Source organism: Lepidochelys kempii, chromosome 19 (genome assembly GCF_965140265.1).
Source record: "Lepidochelys kempii isolate rLepKem1 chromosome 19, rLepKem1.hap2, whole genome shotgun sequence".
NCBI classification, from domain to species: Eukaryota; Metazoa; Chordata; order Testudines; family Cheloniidae; genus Lepidochelys; species Lepidochelys kempii.
The window spans coordinates 11,848-28,814 of record NC_133274.1 but is presented as its reverse complement, the minus strand read 5'-3'; the positions used below and the strand labels follow the sequence as shown (position 1 = coordinate 28,814).

At 42.4% G+C, this 16,967-nt stretch overlaps 2 protein-coding genes across 6 annotated transcripts in view; both read right to left on the bottom strand.

Annotated features, from left to right (window-relative positions):
• GJA9 (gap junction protein alpha 9) overlaps nt 1-2,962 on the bottom strand; it is a 22,652-nt gene extending 19,690 nt beyond the window's left edge. The window contains exon 1 of one of the 3 annotated variants that reach the window (XM_073318018.1): nt 2,911-2,962. The gene's annotated coding sequence lies outside the window, so the exon portion shown is untranslated. Of the gene's footprint in view, nt 1-200; nt 275-2,273; nt 2,323-2,910 lie in introns of those variants that run through there. The other 2 variants (XM_073318020.1, XM_073318021.1) reach the window with 2 other exon arrangements.
• Nucleotides 1-16,967, bottom strand: part of RHBDL2 (rhomboid like 2) — a 21,031-nt gene extending 4,064 nt beyond the window's left edge. Inside the window, exons 1-7 of one of the 3 annotated variants that reach the window (XM_073318025.1) lie at nt 16,520-16,967; nt 10,821-11,074; nt 7,708-7,856; nt 5,214-5,326; nt 4,813-4,913; nt 2,911-2,971; nt 2,274-2,335 (exon numbers count right to left, since the gene is read on the bottom strand). In XM_073318025.1, the coding sequence (XP_073174126.1) occupies nt 2,274-2,335; nt 2,911-2,971; nt 4,813-4,913; nt 5,214-5,326; nt 7,708-7,856; nt 10,821-11,030 (696 nt within the window). In that variant the 5' untranslated portion in view covers nt 11,031-11,074; nt 16,520-16,967. The other 2 variants (XM_073318026.1, XM_073318027.1) reach the window with 2 other exon arrangements.

The window sequence follows — 16,967 nt, the reverse complement described above, 5'->3', positions numbered from 1 at the left end:
GTAATGAATGAAAATCAACATGGGTTTATAGAAAATAGATCCTGACAAATTAATTTAATATTTTTTTATGAGATTACAAGTTTGGTTGATAAAGGCAATAGTGTTGACCTACTATGCACAAGCTTCTGGAAGGCATTTGACTTGGTACCGCATGACATTTTGATTAAAAACGACAATGATATAGAATTAACATGGCATACATTCAAGGGACTAAAAATTGGCTCAAAATTTAGTTGTAAAGGAATCATCATTAAGCGGGTCTGTTTCCAGTGGGGTCCCTCAGGGATCACTGCTTGGTCCTACACGATTTAGGATTTTTTTCAATGACCTGGGAAAAAATACAAAGTCACTGATAAAGTCTGCAGATGACACAAAAGTTGGGGAAGCTGTAAATAATGAAGAGGACAGGTCACCAATTCAGAGCAACCTGAATCATTTGGTAAACTGGGCAGAAGCAAACAATATGGGTTTTAATATGGGTAAATGTAAACGTACATGTAGGAACAAAGAATGTAGGCCATACTTATAGGATGGAGGACTATCCTGGGAAGCAGTGATACTGAAAAAGATTTGGGTGTCATGGTGGATAATCAGCTAAACATGAGCTCCCAGTGTGATGCTGTGGCCAAAAGAGCTAATGTGATCCAGGGAAATCTCAAGCAGAATTAGAGAGGTTATTTTACTTCTGTATTTGGCATTGGTGCAAGCATTGCTGGAATATCATCCAGTTCTGGTGTCCACAATTTGAGAAGGATGTTGATAACCTGGAGACGGTTTAGAGAAGAGCCACGAGAATGATTAAGGATTAGAAAACATACTTTATAGTGATCGACAGATAGACTGAAGGAGCTCAATCTTAACAAAGAGAAGGTTAAGGGGTGACTTGCTTACACTCTAAATATCTACATGGGGAACAAATATTTAATAATGGGCTCTTCAATCTAACAGAAAAAGGTATGACACAATTCAATGGCTGGAAGTTGAAGCTAGACAAATTCAGACTGGAAATAAGGTGTAAATTTTGACATAGTAGGTAATTAACCATTGCGACAATTTACAAAATAGTTATGGTGGATTCTCCATTACTAAAAATATTTAAATCAAGATTGGATGTTTTTTCTAGCTATTATTCTGGGGAAGTTCTCTTGCCTGTGTTATATAAGAGCTCAGACTATGTGACCACAATGGTCCCTTCTGGCTTAGAATTTATCACTATGAAAAAAAAACAGTTTACTTTCTCTCATAAGAACATAAGAATGGCTATACGGGGTCAGACCAATGATTCATCTAGCCCAGTATCCTGTCTTCTGACAGTGGCCACTACCAGATACTTCAGAGGGAATGAACAAGGCACTTATTGAGTAATCTATCCCATCGTCCAGTCCCATCTTCTGGCAGTAAGAGGGTTAGGGATACCCAGAGCATGGGGTTGAGTCCCTAACCATCTTGACTAAAAGCCATTGTTGGACCTATCCTAAATGAATTTACCTAATTCTTCTTTGAACCCAGTTATAATTTTGACCTTCACAACATCCACCAGCAGCAAGTTCCACAAGTTGATTGCATGTTGTATGAAGAAGTATTTCCTTATATTTATTTTAAAGCTGCTGCCTATTAATTTCATTGGGTGAGCCCTGGTTCTTATGTTACGTGAAGGGATAAAAAACAACACTTTCCTATTCACTTTCTCCACACCATTCATGATTGTATAGACCTTTATGATATCCCCTCTTAAGTCATCTCTCTTCTAAACTGAACAATCCCAGTCTTTTCTCTCTCTCCTTGTGTGAAAGCTATTCCATATCCATAATCATATTTGTTGTCCTTCTCTGTACCTTTTCCATTTCTAATATACATTTTTGAGATGGGGCAACCAGAACATCATGCAGTATTCTGGGCATACTATGGATTTATATAATGTCATTATGACATTTTCCATCTTATTATCTCTCCCTTTCCTAATGGTTCCTAACATTCTGTTAGCTTTTTTGACTGCCACTGCATATTGAGCAGATGTTTACACAGAACTATCCACGATGACTCCAAGATTGGTTTTGTGAAGGTAATAACTAATTTAGACCCCATCATTTTGTATGTATAGTTGGGATTATGGGCCATTTTGTTTCTTTGTGCAACAGGAATCACAATCTTTCACTATTTGAAACACTATTTTTTCTACTAAATTCCAATACTTAATACTGAGGTATTATCTAAGGACTAGTAGAGCATTAGTTATAATTTATCCAAGCTATTTTAGTGAAGACTACACTTACTTGAGGCCCATTCACAGGAGCTATAAATCTTCTGTACAGAGCAAATCCCATATCTGTTCCAACTAAAAAAACACAATCATCGTAAGATTGTTCATTCAAATTGACAAGACATTTCAGAAACAAATCCAAATAATGGGTGTAAGTAACAACATGGTATGTCTTCTAGTGGCATCTACAAAGCTAACTACAAAGAGATCATCTCACCCACAACTGAAGCAGTCTCTTTTGGAGTAAAATGCAGCAACTAGTAAAATAAGAATCTGGCCAAATTCTACTCTCAGCCACAGGATTCCAACTCCTATTGACTTCAGTATCACCCTTCTAACGGAGCAAAATTTAGCTAGAGTTTTATCAAGCACCATACGTAGCTTGTGGCACTACACAGGTAATTAGTAGTATTTAAAAACACAAAGAAACACTAAATAGTTTAAGGCTCAGATCAGTTTACATTATAATTTAACCTAACCCCAATTTACATTTACTTTGTGGTTCTAGAAAACTGAATAATATGCAACTGATACCTCCCTGACTATTAGTCTTTTGGACTCCAAATGGGCATTCATTTTTGTACAGTTTAATACTGTGTGTCTTGTATAGTTTTTATTATCACATATACACTAGGTAGGATTAAAATTACCTATAATCCCGATGAGGAGCAATCTGAAGACTCCAAACAAAGGAATCATTTCTCTGAAGTTCTTGGAGAGAAAAAAAGAAACAAGCTATATAATTATACACATGGACTTGTACATGCATACACATATATACATACATACATACACACACACACACCACAGTCCACTTAGGTATATTAATATACACTAAGTAACATCCCACATTTCTATAGCCCCTTTTAAACAATCACAAAGCATTGACTAAGGAGAGTCAGTATCATTCTCCCCATTTTACAGATGAGGAAACTGAGGCACAGAAAGGGAAAGTGGCATGCCCAAACTCCAACAACAAGCAGCTTAATCCACTAGACCACTGCTATTATCACATCTTTCACATTCCTCCTTATTTTATAATGAAAACATATAACCTTTTGTATGCCTTTTGGTGATAAAAATTACTAAAAAAGAAGATGCAATCTGTGTGCTGTCAGCCCTTTGAGAATGATTATCCAGCAAAACAATGTTTTTGTCTTACACAAAGGATACCAATTTTCTTTAGCGCCTCTCATGCCTTTGGTGGTGGAGACTCAATGCTATTTGCTGAACCAGGCCCCATCCTTGTTTACTTGAAAACTCTAGTGATATGAAGTCTTTAATGTGTCATTTATAATTCATACTGCCTCTGATCACACAGAAAGGAAAGGTCTGACTGCTGACTGAACTACTTAAGAGAAGATTTGCTGAAGAACTGATGTTTCCATGAACTAATGTTTAGCAATGTTTAGAATTAAAAGAGTAGGACCCACCTTTGGTGACTGATTAAATTAAATCATTTTTTAAAAAGCCACCCAGTGTACAGTCAGCCTCTCTGACACTAGAGATCACTGAAGCCAAGACCTTAATTAGCAAACAAAAATATGTTTAGTTGCAGTTAAGATTATGTAGCATGACACTTCATCTGAAATCTTAAAAGAAAGAAAGTAACAAGTTACTGGGAGAGACCTAAACACTCCTTTCCACCTTTGTTTTCCCTAAAACTTTAGTGATAATGCTCACCAATACTCCATACGGTTTTCACTTCCATCACCCACAGACACCAAAAATCAGTATGTACCCCAGCTTCATAAAACTTGCATTCCAATGCAAAACCTTAACAGTGATCTCATGTGCTTTTACATCATTTATACTGAAAGACCAGAACATCTGATTGTCACACATTCCAAGCATTTGGGAAGTTATTCTGGCTAAACAATGCTGACGTCACCAAGATTTTACGTTAGACTGCAAGTTTGATTAAGCTGGGGTTTGTATTGCTTTTTGGTATGTGTGGGAGATAGACATAAAAGATTCACAAAATAAAGGTTTAAAGTTCCTGTTAAGCTGAACTACTGCATCCAAAATGAGATCAGTACAATGAGACATTTACATGAATATATAGCCAATTTTTAAAGGGATATACAAACCCTCATGCTTCAGGGCATCAGTCAAGTTCTAACTGAAGCCCTAGAGTTTAGAGGGGTTTTTTGGTTTTGTTTTCTTTGCAGCTTATTCCATAATTGTGGGGTTTCCTATACTTCTAAAGCATCCGATTTTGGCCACTAGCTGAGACAGAATACTGCACTACATGGTATCACAAATGGCAGTTTCTATAGTGCAATGTCACTTTGGCTGAAAATGATGTCAACTGCTATATTCACTTTTTCCTCTTTTAATAGCACAAAAAGCATCTATAAAGCTTTGATTTCTCAAGGACAGACATGGTTTGTTCAGCATATATGTATGTGGGAGTTACATTTTCCTTAATTATTCCTCTTTGCCGAAAAAAATTGAACATCTTATTTACACAAATAAGATTTACCCAAAAGTGAACAAGGATCCACAAAGAATCTGTTTTTTTTTCTGTGCATTTCTAATTGTTTCCTTACCACTAAAACATTCATAAAGTATCCTCCAATGAGAGCATAGACTCCTCCTGAAGCCCCTACGAGAGCCTGGAGGGGATCACAGACTGAGCTAGCCAAGGAACCTGAAAAGACAGAAATGTCCTTAGAACTAGAGTCCTGATGGCAACTTTAAGAAGACATTTTCTGTAAACACCTGAGAGGAGTAGAGTGGAACATAGGGTTGTTTTCTAGTATGTTATTATGGTAAAAGGTTGGAGTCCAAACATTCTCTGCACCAAGAGAACTCGTTATGTTACACAATCCAGTATACTAACAACTTTGATTGCCCTGTTCAGGAAAGGGGATGTGGCAATAATATACATTGATTTTCTGATACAGACAGTTCTTCATTTAAGCTTACCCATTTCCCATTACACACTGACCTCCAATCACTCCTGCGAGATACACCAGACTAACCCGATGCCCTTTATGAACCATTTCTAAGGGGATCCCCAAAATAAGTTGCAGAAAGAGATTTCCTAAAATGTGTTGAATGCTGCAAGGAAAAACATGTTGATATTTAAATATCAAAACTGTAATTAACACTTAAAGTTTTCTCAAACTATAGCGAATACATAATAAAATGGCATGCTAGCATCCTGGGGGCTTTATTTCTACAGCCAAAATAACTTTTTTAAAAGTCAGTAAGACAAAATAAAAGCTGTTATAATTATATACTCAAATAACTGAAAATAAGTAAGCCTTACTTTTTAGGGGGTGGAGTCTGGGCTATGCATTTGGATCAGGAAGGCCAGAGTCTGCATATAAGTCAGAGTAAGGCACTCTGGTGGAAGGGCAGAACTGGACCACAGGTTATGAAGAACAGGTCTCAAAAAAAAAAAAAGTAAAACATGGCCATAATGGGTCAGATCCATGGTCCATCTAGCCCAGTATCCTTATGACAGGCCAGTGCCAGATGCACCAGAGGAAATGAACAGAACAGAGCAATTATTGAGTGATCCATCCCCCGTCATGCAGTCCCAGCTTCTGGCAGTCAGAGGTCTAGGGACACCCAAAGAACGGGGTTGCAGCCTTGACCCTCTTGGCTAATAATCATTGATGGACCTGTCCTCCATGAACTTATCTAATTCTTTTTTTAACCCAGTTGTACCTTTGGACCCTAGCAATGAATTCCACAGATTGATTGGCACATTGTGTGAAGAAGTACTTTCTTATGTTTGTTCTAAAGCTGCTGCCTATTAATTGTACAGGGAGACCCCTAGTTCTTGTGTTAGTGAAGGAGTAAGTAACACTTCCTTATTCACTTTCTCCACACTACTCATGATGTTTTAGACATCTATCTTGTCCCCCCTTAGACATCTCTGTTCAAAGCCGAACAGCTCCAGTCTGTTTAATCTTTCCTCATATGGAAGCTGTTCCTTGCCTTTAATCATTTTTGTTGCTCTTCTTTGTATCTTTTCAGGTAGGATTAAAACTATACTACTGCCATGATATCTATACTACCTTGTACTGATCTCGCAAACTAAACACAGATGGATTAGGCCAGATTTTGGAATGGAGAGTGACACCTCACTGCTGCAGGAAGCGGTGCTGGCAGTTCACTAGGTGGCACTCTTGTCATTACTGACCCTGTCATGGGGAGCTTCCCTTGAACATGGCCACCTTTGTGGCCCTGCAGGTTCATTGCCTCCAGCACCAACTCAGGTTATTTCAACTAATTACTTAGACTGGGTTATTTCAAAACCAATATCACCTTTGTGGGAGTCCGATTTATTAACTTTTCTACAGCATTTAACTCACTTCTGAGTTGAAGTTCACATCTACTGTAGGTCCATGTAAGAGTCCCTATAGACTTTTTGCTCCTGTTCAGGAGGTCCCAGCCCTCCTCCCAGAGCTGGGCGATATTTCCATCAGTTTCTCTCCTTGAAACAGCAGCCTTCCATTCTCCTCTTTTGCACTGGGTTATCATTTAGGACAGCTGTAGGGCCTTATCAACTTTCAGCTGGCCCCTTTCCCTAACTAGTCCTCAGGCTCAGAGGGTACAACAGGCAGTGCTCTCCTGCTGTTGTCTGCCCTGTTATCAGGGAAGAGGCAGCATACTAGTCCCCTTCTTCCACCTCATACCCGGTTGGTTGGGTGAGAGGGGAGCCTTGCCCTGGCCACTCTGCAAGGCTCCTGATCCAAGGCCCTTAAAAAAAAAAAACGTAATAAAATTTCTCCCAAACATTATTTATTCTTGGGACTGCTTCCTTGCCACAAATACCTCTTATTTCTTAGCCTATATCAAAACCTCACAAAATATTGGAAGGGCCATGCCATGTGACTGGGGTTGGCTCACAACTAGGCATCACTACCTTTAAGGGGACAGCCTATCATGATGCAGATCCTACTGCCCCAGAAACATCATCCTGCAGACAAGTCTTAAGACTAGGATCCTGACCACATCATCTTTATAAATCTTACAAGGTAAAATCTTTCATTTTCCTAAATGAATACATGAATTTTTAAAGCAGATTGAGATTTTCAGAGGAACCTAATGGAGTGGCACCTAACTCCCTTTGGCTTCTCTGAAAAACCTGTTTAGAACATAAGAATGGCCAGACTGGGTCAGACCAAAGGTCCATCTAGCCTGTATCCTATCTTCCAACAGTGGCCAATGCCAGGTACTTCAGAGGGAATGAACAGAACAGGGAATCATCAAGTGATCCATCCCCTGTCACCCATTCCCAGCTTCTGGCAAACAGAGGCTAGGGACACTATCCCTGCCCATCCTGGTTAATAGTCACTGATGGACCTATCCTCCAAGAACTTATCTCGTTCTTGTTTGACCTTGTTATAGTCTTAGCCTTCACAACATCCTTTGGCAAAGAGTTCCACAGGTTGACTGTTTGTAGAGTCCATTGTTACATTGCTTACCCAGCATGCACTAGCATATAAGAAATGAATCTCCAAGCTTCATCCCTCTTGTCAGGCCTATAAATAAAGGGACTGTTCCAGACACCTGTATCCAGCGTGATCCACTGTTTCTGGGGCTTCCAAACAGCATAATAAATGAATACAGCCATCTGGAAACAATGAGAGACTTTAACAACATCTACAATCATTTGGAATTATGAAATATAAACAATTTTCCTCCAATAATCCCCAAATCCTTGATATACAATTGTCTCATGGCAGATTTCAAACCTTCTATATACAGAAATGCATAATTTCACTAACATACAACTGTGTGTGTAATGGTCAGAACACACTGGAAACAACAAGGGTAGAGATGCAAAAACCAAGCACTCAAATTAAGAAATACCAGATTTAAAGGGGTTCTTGCCACTGTGCACGTTCTTTAATCCCATTGACTTCAATAGATTTTAAGGATATGCCTGAGTATTCCGCTGAATCAGGATCTGAATGACAGAGCAGTACAGTACTGTAGAACAAGAAGTTTGTGTTAATGTAACTAGAAAGTGAAACCTAATCAAAATGCACAAAGGGGCAGAGTTAAGGTTACATAGGCAATCTCAGTCCTAGCATTTCCTAATGTTCAAGTGCCTGGTTTTCCAACTCAAACATTCTTTTCGCACAGGAAACAACATACAAACACTGGACTTTGAAAAAAGAAAATTGAAAAAATGAAGAAATTCCATCATGCATTTGCTAGACCACAGAAGAACAAGAAGTCAGGATTCCTGGTTCTTTTGCAGGCACTGGGTATGCAGGACTTCATAACCAAAAACAACTTGGCCTATACTTTCAGTGAGACAGTTGGATTACGTGGCTGAAACTGGAGCCTGCCACAGAGATCTCTATTTTATCAGCATTTCTGCCAGAAGTGAGCTTGTGAAATGTCTAAGGTCCTTAGTTACTTCACATATACTATGGGGGAATAATACTTGCTAGGGATATGAAGTCTTGCTGGATAAAGATTGAGAAGTGGACAATTAATAACCAATCAGCGGAAGAGGCAAGACTAAAACTCCTGGGCTCATAGCCTGGTCGCACCTTCCCTCGGTCAAAGATATTTTGACTGGGGAGGACAGCGAGGTCATCAAAATTGGGAACATAAGAATGGCCATACTGGGTCAGACCAACGGTCCATCTAACCCAGTATCTTGTCCTCCAAAAATAGCCAATGCCAGGTGCCCCAGGGGGAATGAACAGAGCAGGTAATCACCAAGTGATCCATTCCCTGTCGCCCATTTCCAGCTTCTGGCAAACAGAGGCTAGGAACACCATCCCTGTCCATCTTGGCTAGTAGCTATTGATGGACCTATCCTCCATGAACTTCTCTAGTCCTTTTTTGAAACCTGTTATACTCTTGGCCTTCACAACATCCTCTGGCAAGGAGTTCAACAGGCTGACTGTGCGTTGCGTGAAAAAATACTTCCTTTTGTTTATTTTAAACCTGCTGCCTATTAATATCATTTGGTGACCCGTAGTTCTTGTGTTATGAGAAGGAGTAAATAACACTTCCTTATTTACTTTCTCCACACCAGTCATGATTTTATAGAGCTCCATCATATCCCCCCTTAGTCATCTCTTTTCCAAGGTGAAAAGTCCCAGTCTTGTTAATCTCTCCTCATATGGCAGCCGTTCCATACTCCTAATCATTTTTGTTGCCCTTTTCTGAACCTTTTCCAATTCCAATATATCTTTTTTGAGACGAGGCAATCACATCTGCACACAATATTCAAGAAGTGGGTGTACCATGGATTTATATAGAGGCAATATGATATTTTCTGTCTTATTATCTATCCCGTTCTTAATGATTCCCAACATTCTGTTCACTTTTTTGACTGCTGTTGCACATTGAGTGGATGTTTTCAGAGAACTATCCACAATGACTCCAAGATCTCTTTCTTGAGTGGTGACAGCCAATTTAGACCCCATCATTTTATATGTATAGTTGGGATTATATTTTCCAATGTGCATTATTTTGCATTTATCAACACTGAATTTCATCTACCATTTTGTTGCCTAGTCACCCACTTTGAGAGATCCTTTTGTAGCTCTTCACAGTCTGCTTGGGACTTAACTATCTTGAGCAATTTTGTATCATCTGCAAATTTTGCCAGCTCACTGTTTACCCCTTTTTCCAGATCATTTATAAATATATTCAATAGGACTGGGCCCAATACAGACCCCTGGGTGACACCACTATTTACGTCTCTCCAATCTGAAAACTGACCATTTATTTCTGCCCTTTGTTTCCTATCTTTTAACCAGTTACCAATCCATGAGAGGACCTTCCCTCTTATCCCATGATAGCTTACTTTGCTTAAGAGCCTTTGGTGAGGGACCTTGTCAAAGGCTTTCTGAAAATCTAAGTACACTATATCCACTGGATACCCCTTGTCCACATGCTTGTTGACCCATTCAAAGAATTCTAGTAGAGCACATGCAGTTCGGTTTCGGATTTTAGGAAACTTAATCACCAAGTGCAGAACAAGTTCTCCTGCGCATGTGCCAGTAGCAACTTTAAGAGGCTCTTAAACTGGCCAAATGAGTGTGGATTTTCATAGGTTTAGGACACCTCTGAACTGTCCCCTGCTAAGTTTCAAGTCAGAAGAAAATATATGCAAAATAAATAGTTTATTTCTCCACTAAGCTCATTCTCGGAAAAGGCTGATGTGGAACCATTTTTGCTCAAATATTTTAAAAAATTCAACATGAAACAGAAACCAGAGATGGAAGATTTCAGCCTGCACTGTTAAGATTTGCCAGACTTACAAGGAACTGAAAATAGGGTGTTATAGTGGTCAATATGTATAATATGGGCTTCAAATGTGCAATGAATGAGAAAGAAGTTACTAAATGGAAAATAATCAAAAAGTTAAAAATGCTCAATTCAGTATGTTTTATGATCACATGCAAACTCCAGTGCTGAACAACAGACAAGAAGCCTGTGACTCTAAAGTGAAACAACTGCAATGTGTATAATCTAAATCCCATAGTTTGACTGTTGTTACTGTAAAATAATAGTGTTCAATGCAAGACAAATGCAAACATTTACGTTACCAGGTAAGAACCCTTACCTCAGCTATACTAATGGAAATGATGAAGAGGGGAGGAGGGATACAGTTTGCTCTTTCCAGGTAGGTTCCTCTGGCATTTTCAGGAAGCATCCATTTGGAAATGGACTCATGAATCTTGTCACAGGTAGTACAAACTCTAGAGTTTCTTTCATTGTTTTCCTTCTCTTCCTCCTCACCAGACATATCCATGTTCATCCTCTCCATCTCCATATTTCTTACTCGGAAAAGGCCAAATACTTAGGAATTTCAAAAACCTGTTCCAGCAAACATACAGGTTACTATTTTACACACAATCAGCACAACATTCAGATGACTGGTAAATTTTACAAGAATAATCTCTTGCATTATGATGACAAATTTACACATTATTTTTCATCCAGAAAGCTTCCCCAAAGCACTTTATAAACTTTACCAGCCACTCCACCTCTTGTCTAACAGCACAAAGCAACACTACACAACACTACACTACACTTGCACCAGGACAATTTCCTGGTGCAAGTGCTAGAGGAGCCAACTGGCGGGGGAGCTTTTCTTGACCTGCTGCTCACAAACCGGGAAGAATTAGTAGGGGAAGCAAAAGTGGATGGGAATCTGGGAGGCAGTGACCATGAGTTGGTTGAGTTCAGGATCCTGACACAGGGAAGAAAGGTAAGCAGCAGGATACGGACCCTGGACTTCAGGAAAGCAGACTTCGACTCCCTCAGGGAACAGATGGGTAGGATCCCCTGGGGGACTAACATGAAGGGGAAAGGAGTCCAGGAGAGCTGGCTGTATTTCAAGGAATCCCTGTTGAGGTTACAGGGACAAACCATCCCGATGTGTCGAAAGAATAGTAAATATGGCAGGCGACCAGCTTGGCTTAACGGTGAAATCCTAGCGGATCTTAAGCATAAAAAAGAAGCTTACAAGAAGTGGAAGGTTGGACATATGACCAGGGAAGAATATAAAAATATTGCTCGGGCATGTAGGAATGAAATTAGGAGGGCCAAATTGCACCTGGAGCTGCAGCTAGCGAGAGATGTTAAGAGTAACAAGAAAGGTTTCTTCAGGTATGTTGGCAACAAGAAGAAAGCCAAGGAAAGTGTGGACCCCTTAATGAATGAGGGAAGCAACCTAGTGACGGAGGATGTGGAAAAAGCTAATGTACTCAATGATTTTTTTGCCTCTGTCTTCATGAACAAGGTCAGCTCCCAGACTGCTGTGCTGGGCATCACAACATGGGTAATAGATGGCCAGCCCTCCGTGGAGAAAGAGGTGGTTAGGGACTATTTAGAAAAACTGGACGTGCACAAGTCCATGGGGCCAGATGAGTTGCATCCGAGAGTGCTAAAGGAACTGGCTGCTGTGATTGCAGAGCCATTGGCCATTATCTTTGAAAACTCGTGGCGAATGGGGGAAGTCCTGGATGACTGGAAAAAGGCTAATGTAGTGCCAATCTTTAAAAAAGGGAAGGAGGAGGATCCTGGGAACTACAGGCCAGTCAGCCTCACTTCAGTCCCCAGAAAAATCATGGAGCAGGTCCTCAAAGAATCAATCCTGAAGCACTTACACGAGAGGAAAGTGATCAGGAACAGTCAGCATGGATTCACCAAGGGAAGGTCATGCCTGACTAATCTAATCGCCTTCTATGATGAGATTACTGGTTCTGTGGATGAAGGGAAAGCAGTGGATGTATTGTATCTTGACTTTAGCAAAGCTTTTGACACAGTCTCCCACAGTATTCTTGTCAGCAAGTTAAGGAAGTATGGGCTGGATGAATGCACCATAAGGTGGGTAGAAAGTTGGCTAGATTGTCGGGCTCAACGGGTAGTGATCAATGGCTCCATGTCTAGTTGGCAGCCGGTGTCAAGTGGAGTGCCCCAGGGGTCGGTCCTGGGGCCGGTTTTGTTCAATATCTTCATAAATGATCTGGAGGATGGTGTGGATTGCACTCTCAGCAAATTTGCGGATGATACTAAACTGGGAGGAGTGGTAGATACGCTGGAGGGCAGGGATAGGATACAGAGGGACCTAGACAAATTGGAGGATTGGGCCAAAAGAAATCTGATGAGGTTCAATAAGGATAAGTGCAGGGTCCTGCACTTAGGACGGAAGAACCCAATGCACAGCTACAGACTAGGGACCGAATGGCTAGGCAGCAGTTCTGCGGAAAAGGACCTAGGGGTGACAGTGGACGAGAAGCTGGATATGAGCCAGCAGTGTGCCCTTGTTGCCAAGAAGGCCAATGGCATTTTGGGATGTATAAGTAGGGGCACAGCGAGCAGATCGAGGGACGTGATCGTCCCCCTCTATTCGACATTGGTGAGGCCTCATCTGGAGTACTGTGTCCAGTTTTGGGCCCCACACTACAAGAAGGATGTGGATAAATTGGAAAGAGTCCAGCGAAGGGCAACAAAAATGATTAGGGGTCTGGAACACATGACTTATGAGGAGAGGCTGAGGGAACTGGGATTGTTTAGTCTGCAGAAGAGAAGAATGAGGGGGGGATTTGATAGCTGCTTTCAACTACCTGAGAGGTAGTTCCAGAGAGGATGGTTCTAGACTATTCTCAGTGGTGGAAGAGGACAGGACAAGGAGTAATGGTCTCAAGTTGCAGTGGGGGAGGTTCAGGTTGGATATTAGGAAAAACTTTTTCACTAAGAGGGTGGTGAAACACTGGAATGCGTTGCCTAGGGAGGTGGTGGAATCTCCTTCCTTAGAAGTTTTTAAGGTCAGGCTTGACAAAGCCCTGGCTGGGATGATTTAATTGGGTATGGGTCCTGCTTTTGAGCAGGGGGTTGGACTAGATGATCTCCTGAGGTCCCTTCCAACCCTGATATTCTATGAATTAAGACAGAACTGAAGACTCTTGCTTCCAGGTAACATTACAGGGGAATGTAAGGTAAGCACAATACAACCTAAAATTGACTTTGGCTAGGACTACGGGGCTAAAAATTCCTTTTTTTGGGGGGGGGGGGGGAGCGGGGGGACAACCATCATGAACTCTTTAATGACCCATTCAATGACCTCAAACTATAAGCTAAAGCAGCAGCAATTTGCATCCTCTACACCTCTGGAGGCAGTATCACTGACCCCTTCCATTTGGGATTCATAGGGCAAAATGGAAGCAGCTTTATTTATGGCTTCATAGGATATTGCCTGGAAATGCACTGAATCAAGTCTCCCCCCCTGTAGGCTATACCAGCCAGGTCCAGACCACTGCTGGAGTGGAGACTGTAGTCAGCTAGTGTCATTGAATGAAGGTTGTTGGGGTCTCTGGAGTCCCACAACCTAGGTTCTGCCAGTGTAGGTCTGGCCCTTTCTGTTTTTCAGATATACTATGTAGATTTCTTTTCTCTCAGATAGAAATACCAAGATTGATTAGATGGGTACAGCCACCTTGAAATGTAGTCAATTAAAATACACTAACATACTTTCTGGTGCTACACCCATCCCCCAAGTAACTCTGTCAATTTTGTGGTTTTACAGTCACAAAATATTTCTCTCCAGTTGATGTGTGAAAGACACATGAAGGAGAGATGGGGAACAGTAAAAATGATGGTACAAAAGTGCTGTCAGATGCACAATGTAAATGAACTTTAAAAAGGAAATCTCTCTATAATCTTTTAGACAGCCATTTTAAGTGTTACTTGTAACAACAGTAGGTAAAAAAAAACAAAAAACACAAGTTGAGTGTCCCTTTATTTAGTTGTAATTCAGCGTAACTTGCAGACAGAAGCATTTTTTAATATAATTTATCTCAGACGTGCTTCTCAGCTGTCCCTGATTTTGCAAATATTTTTGTCCCGACCTTGATCGAAAAAGAAACCACTCACAAGAAAATAATGTTCCAGAAATAAATTGCTTATCTTTGGGTTTTTTCTATTATTAAAGACAAACACTAGATCGGGATGGCCAACCTGAGGCTGAGAAGGAGACAGAATTTACCAATGTACATTGCCAAAGAGCCACAGTAATACATCAGCAGCCCCCCATCAGTCCGTTCCCCCCCCTGCTCCCAGCACCTCCCCCCCTGCACCTCCCAATCAGCTGTTTCATGGTGTGCAGGAGGCTCTGTGGGGGGAGGAGCGAGGACAGGGCAGGCTCAGGGGAGGGGGCAGGAAGGGGTGGAGTTGGGGCAGGGCCTGTGGCAGAGCCAGGGGTTGAGCAGTGAGCACCCTCCGCCACATTGGAAAGTTGGTGCCTGTAGCTCCAGCCCCGGAATCTGTGCTTATACAAGGAGCCGCATATTAACTTCTGAAGAGCCGCATGTAGCTCCAGAGCCACAGGTTGGCTACCCCTGCACTAGATCAAAGCACAACAACAGAAACAACAATTACACGCTCTTTACTAGAAAGTCTCTGACCTAGGCCATGTCTACACTACTAATTTTTGTCGACAAAAATCAGAATCTCATGTTCACACTTGCTCCCTTGGTCAGCAGATCGCATCCACAATGGGGGCACCATCATCGACAGTGTGAGCATTGCACTATAAGTACCTGTCCAGCTGCTAAGTTGGAAAATTATATTAGATATCAGAATGTTCCTTCTTTCTCCTAAGGATATAGCTATGAGAGGCTCAGTCTTACCTCTTTTTTAAAAAAAGAACAAAATGGTGCCCCAACAGCAAAGGAATCCCTAGGCAAAGCTGAAATTTTACTTCAGTAGTAACTCCAAGCATTAATGACAACTACTGGCACTAAAAAAAAAGCACCCCACTTATTATAGTATCTAGATGATCCTAAGAGAACTTGCTTCAAAGTACTGTCTTTGATCTAGCTTGCGGGATATGAGTGGTAAACAGACTCTAGGCAGAAGGTATTTTTAAATGTGTTCTCAGACATTGGATAGGTCCAACTACCACTGTGATAAAGCAGCTGTCTGTAGTGTAACGCTAATTTAAGAAAATATGATGTCTTTATGGCCAATTTTTGTTTAAATAAAAAACACTTCTCCACCCACTTCTCAATCTCCTTTAATCAAAAGGAGTGTTAGTTTATCTGGGCTGCATTACTGGTTGTTATGGGTTTCTAGTCTAAGTTTTACATGTTCTTTAAATATTGCCAACAGAATGCCTTTGTGGTACTGGCACTGAACAAAAGCAACTGCAGGACCCTAGACCGCTGACAGTTTTTTAAAAATTCCAGCCATTATAATTACAAACCCACTAACTTCATTGAAGAAGCACTCTGTGGCTGTACACGCTGAAAGGATAGACTGGAAACGCTGTGACATGGCTATTTCAGAGGAATGTTCTTCAGCCTCAAGGCACAGCCCTTAGAGCGGCTCTCTGTGCAAGAGCCGTTTTTACAGGGATACTAAAACCCCCAAATGACCGCACTACACTCGTATCTCCCCAGCCAAAGCAATCTGGTGCTTGGCGCTGAACGTAGGAGGCAGAGAGACTGTCCCCGCAACGGCCTGGGCAGCTTTTCCCCCATGAAGCGTTTCTGGGGAGTTTTAGGTCAAGAAGCTGAACCAAGCAAAGCTACCGAAGCTGAATTCCAGCCCCGCCTGCGAGGCTCAGCGACACTCAAGGGCTCCCTGTGGGGAGCAAGGCGCCAAGTTACCTCATGGCTCACGGACTGGCCCCGACTTCCAGACAGGACCACCACGGAGACCAAAGCGGTGCCGCCCGCCGGCCGGCCGGCGGCCTGGCTCGCCCCCTCCCAGTCACGCCGCCCGGCTGCCCCGGGACCTGGCTCGGCTCCGGCCTACCTGGCGACTCCGAGTTCGGCTCTGCCGCCTCAAGTCTCTGCGCCGGCCGCTCCTACTTCTGCAGAGCAGGATCAGCCCCCGGAGCCGCTCCCCGGCCCGCCCCGGCGGCAGCTCCAGGAGGAGCCTCCCTCAGCCACATTCTCGGGGCGGGCAACCGCCGACACGCCCTCGCAGTGACACGGCCCGGCCGCACGCCCGTCTCTCCAAACTGCATCCTCCGACCCCTCAGCCCAGGGCTGGATCAGTGCCGGGGCTTCAGGGGCTGCAGCCCAAGGCCTTGGGCTGGAGGGACCCGCAGGCCGCATTCGGCCCGCGGCAAGTGTCCGGCTGCGAGCCGCACACCGGTCCCCGAGCCTCAGCTCCCGCCCGGCTGGAGCCGCGAGCGCCTGGTCGCCAGCGTGCCCCTGCAGCTCCCAGGCGAGGGGTGTTCAGGGAATCTCTGCACACT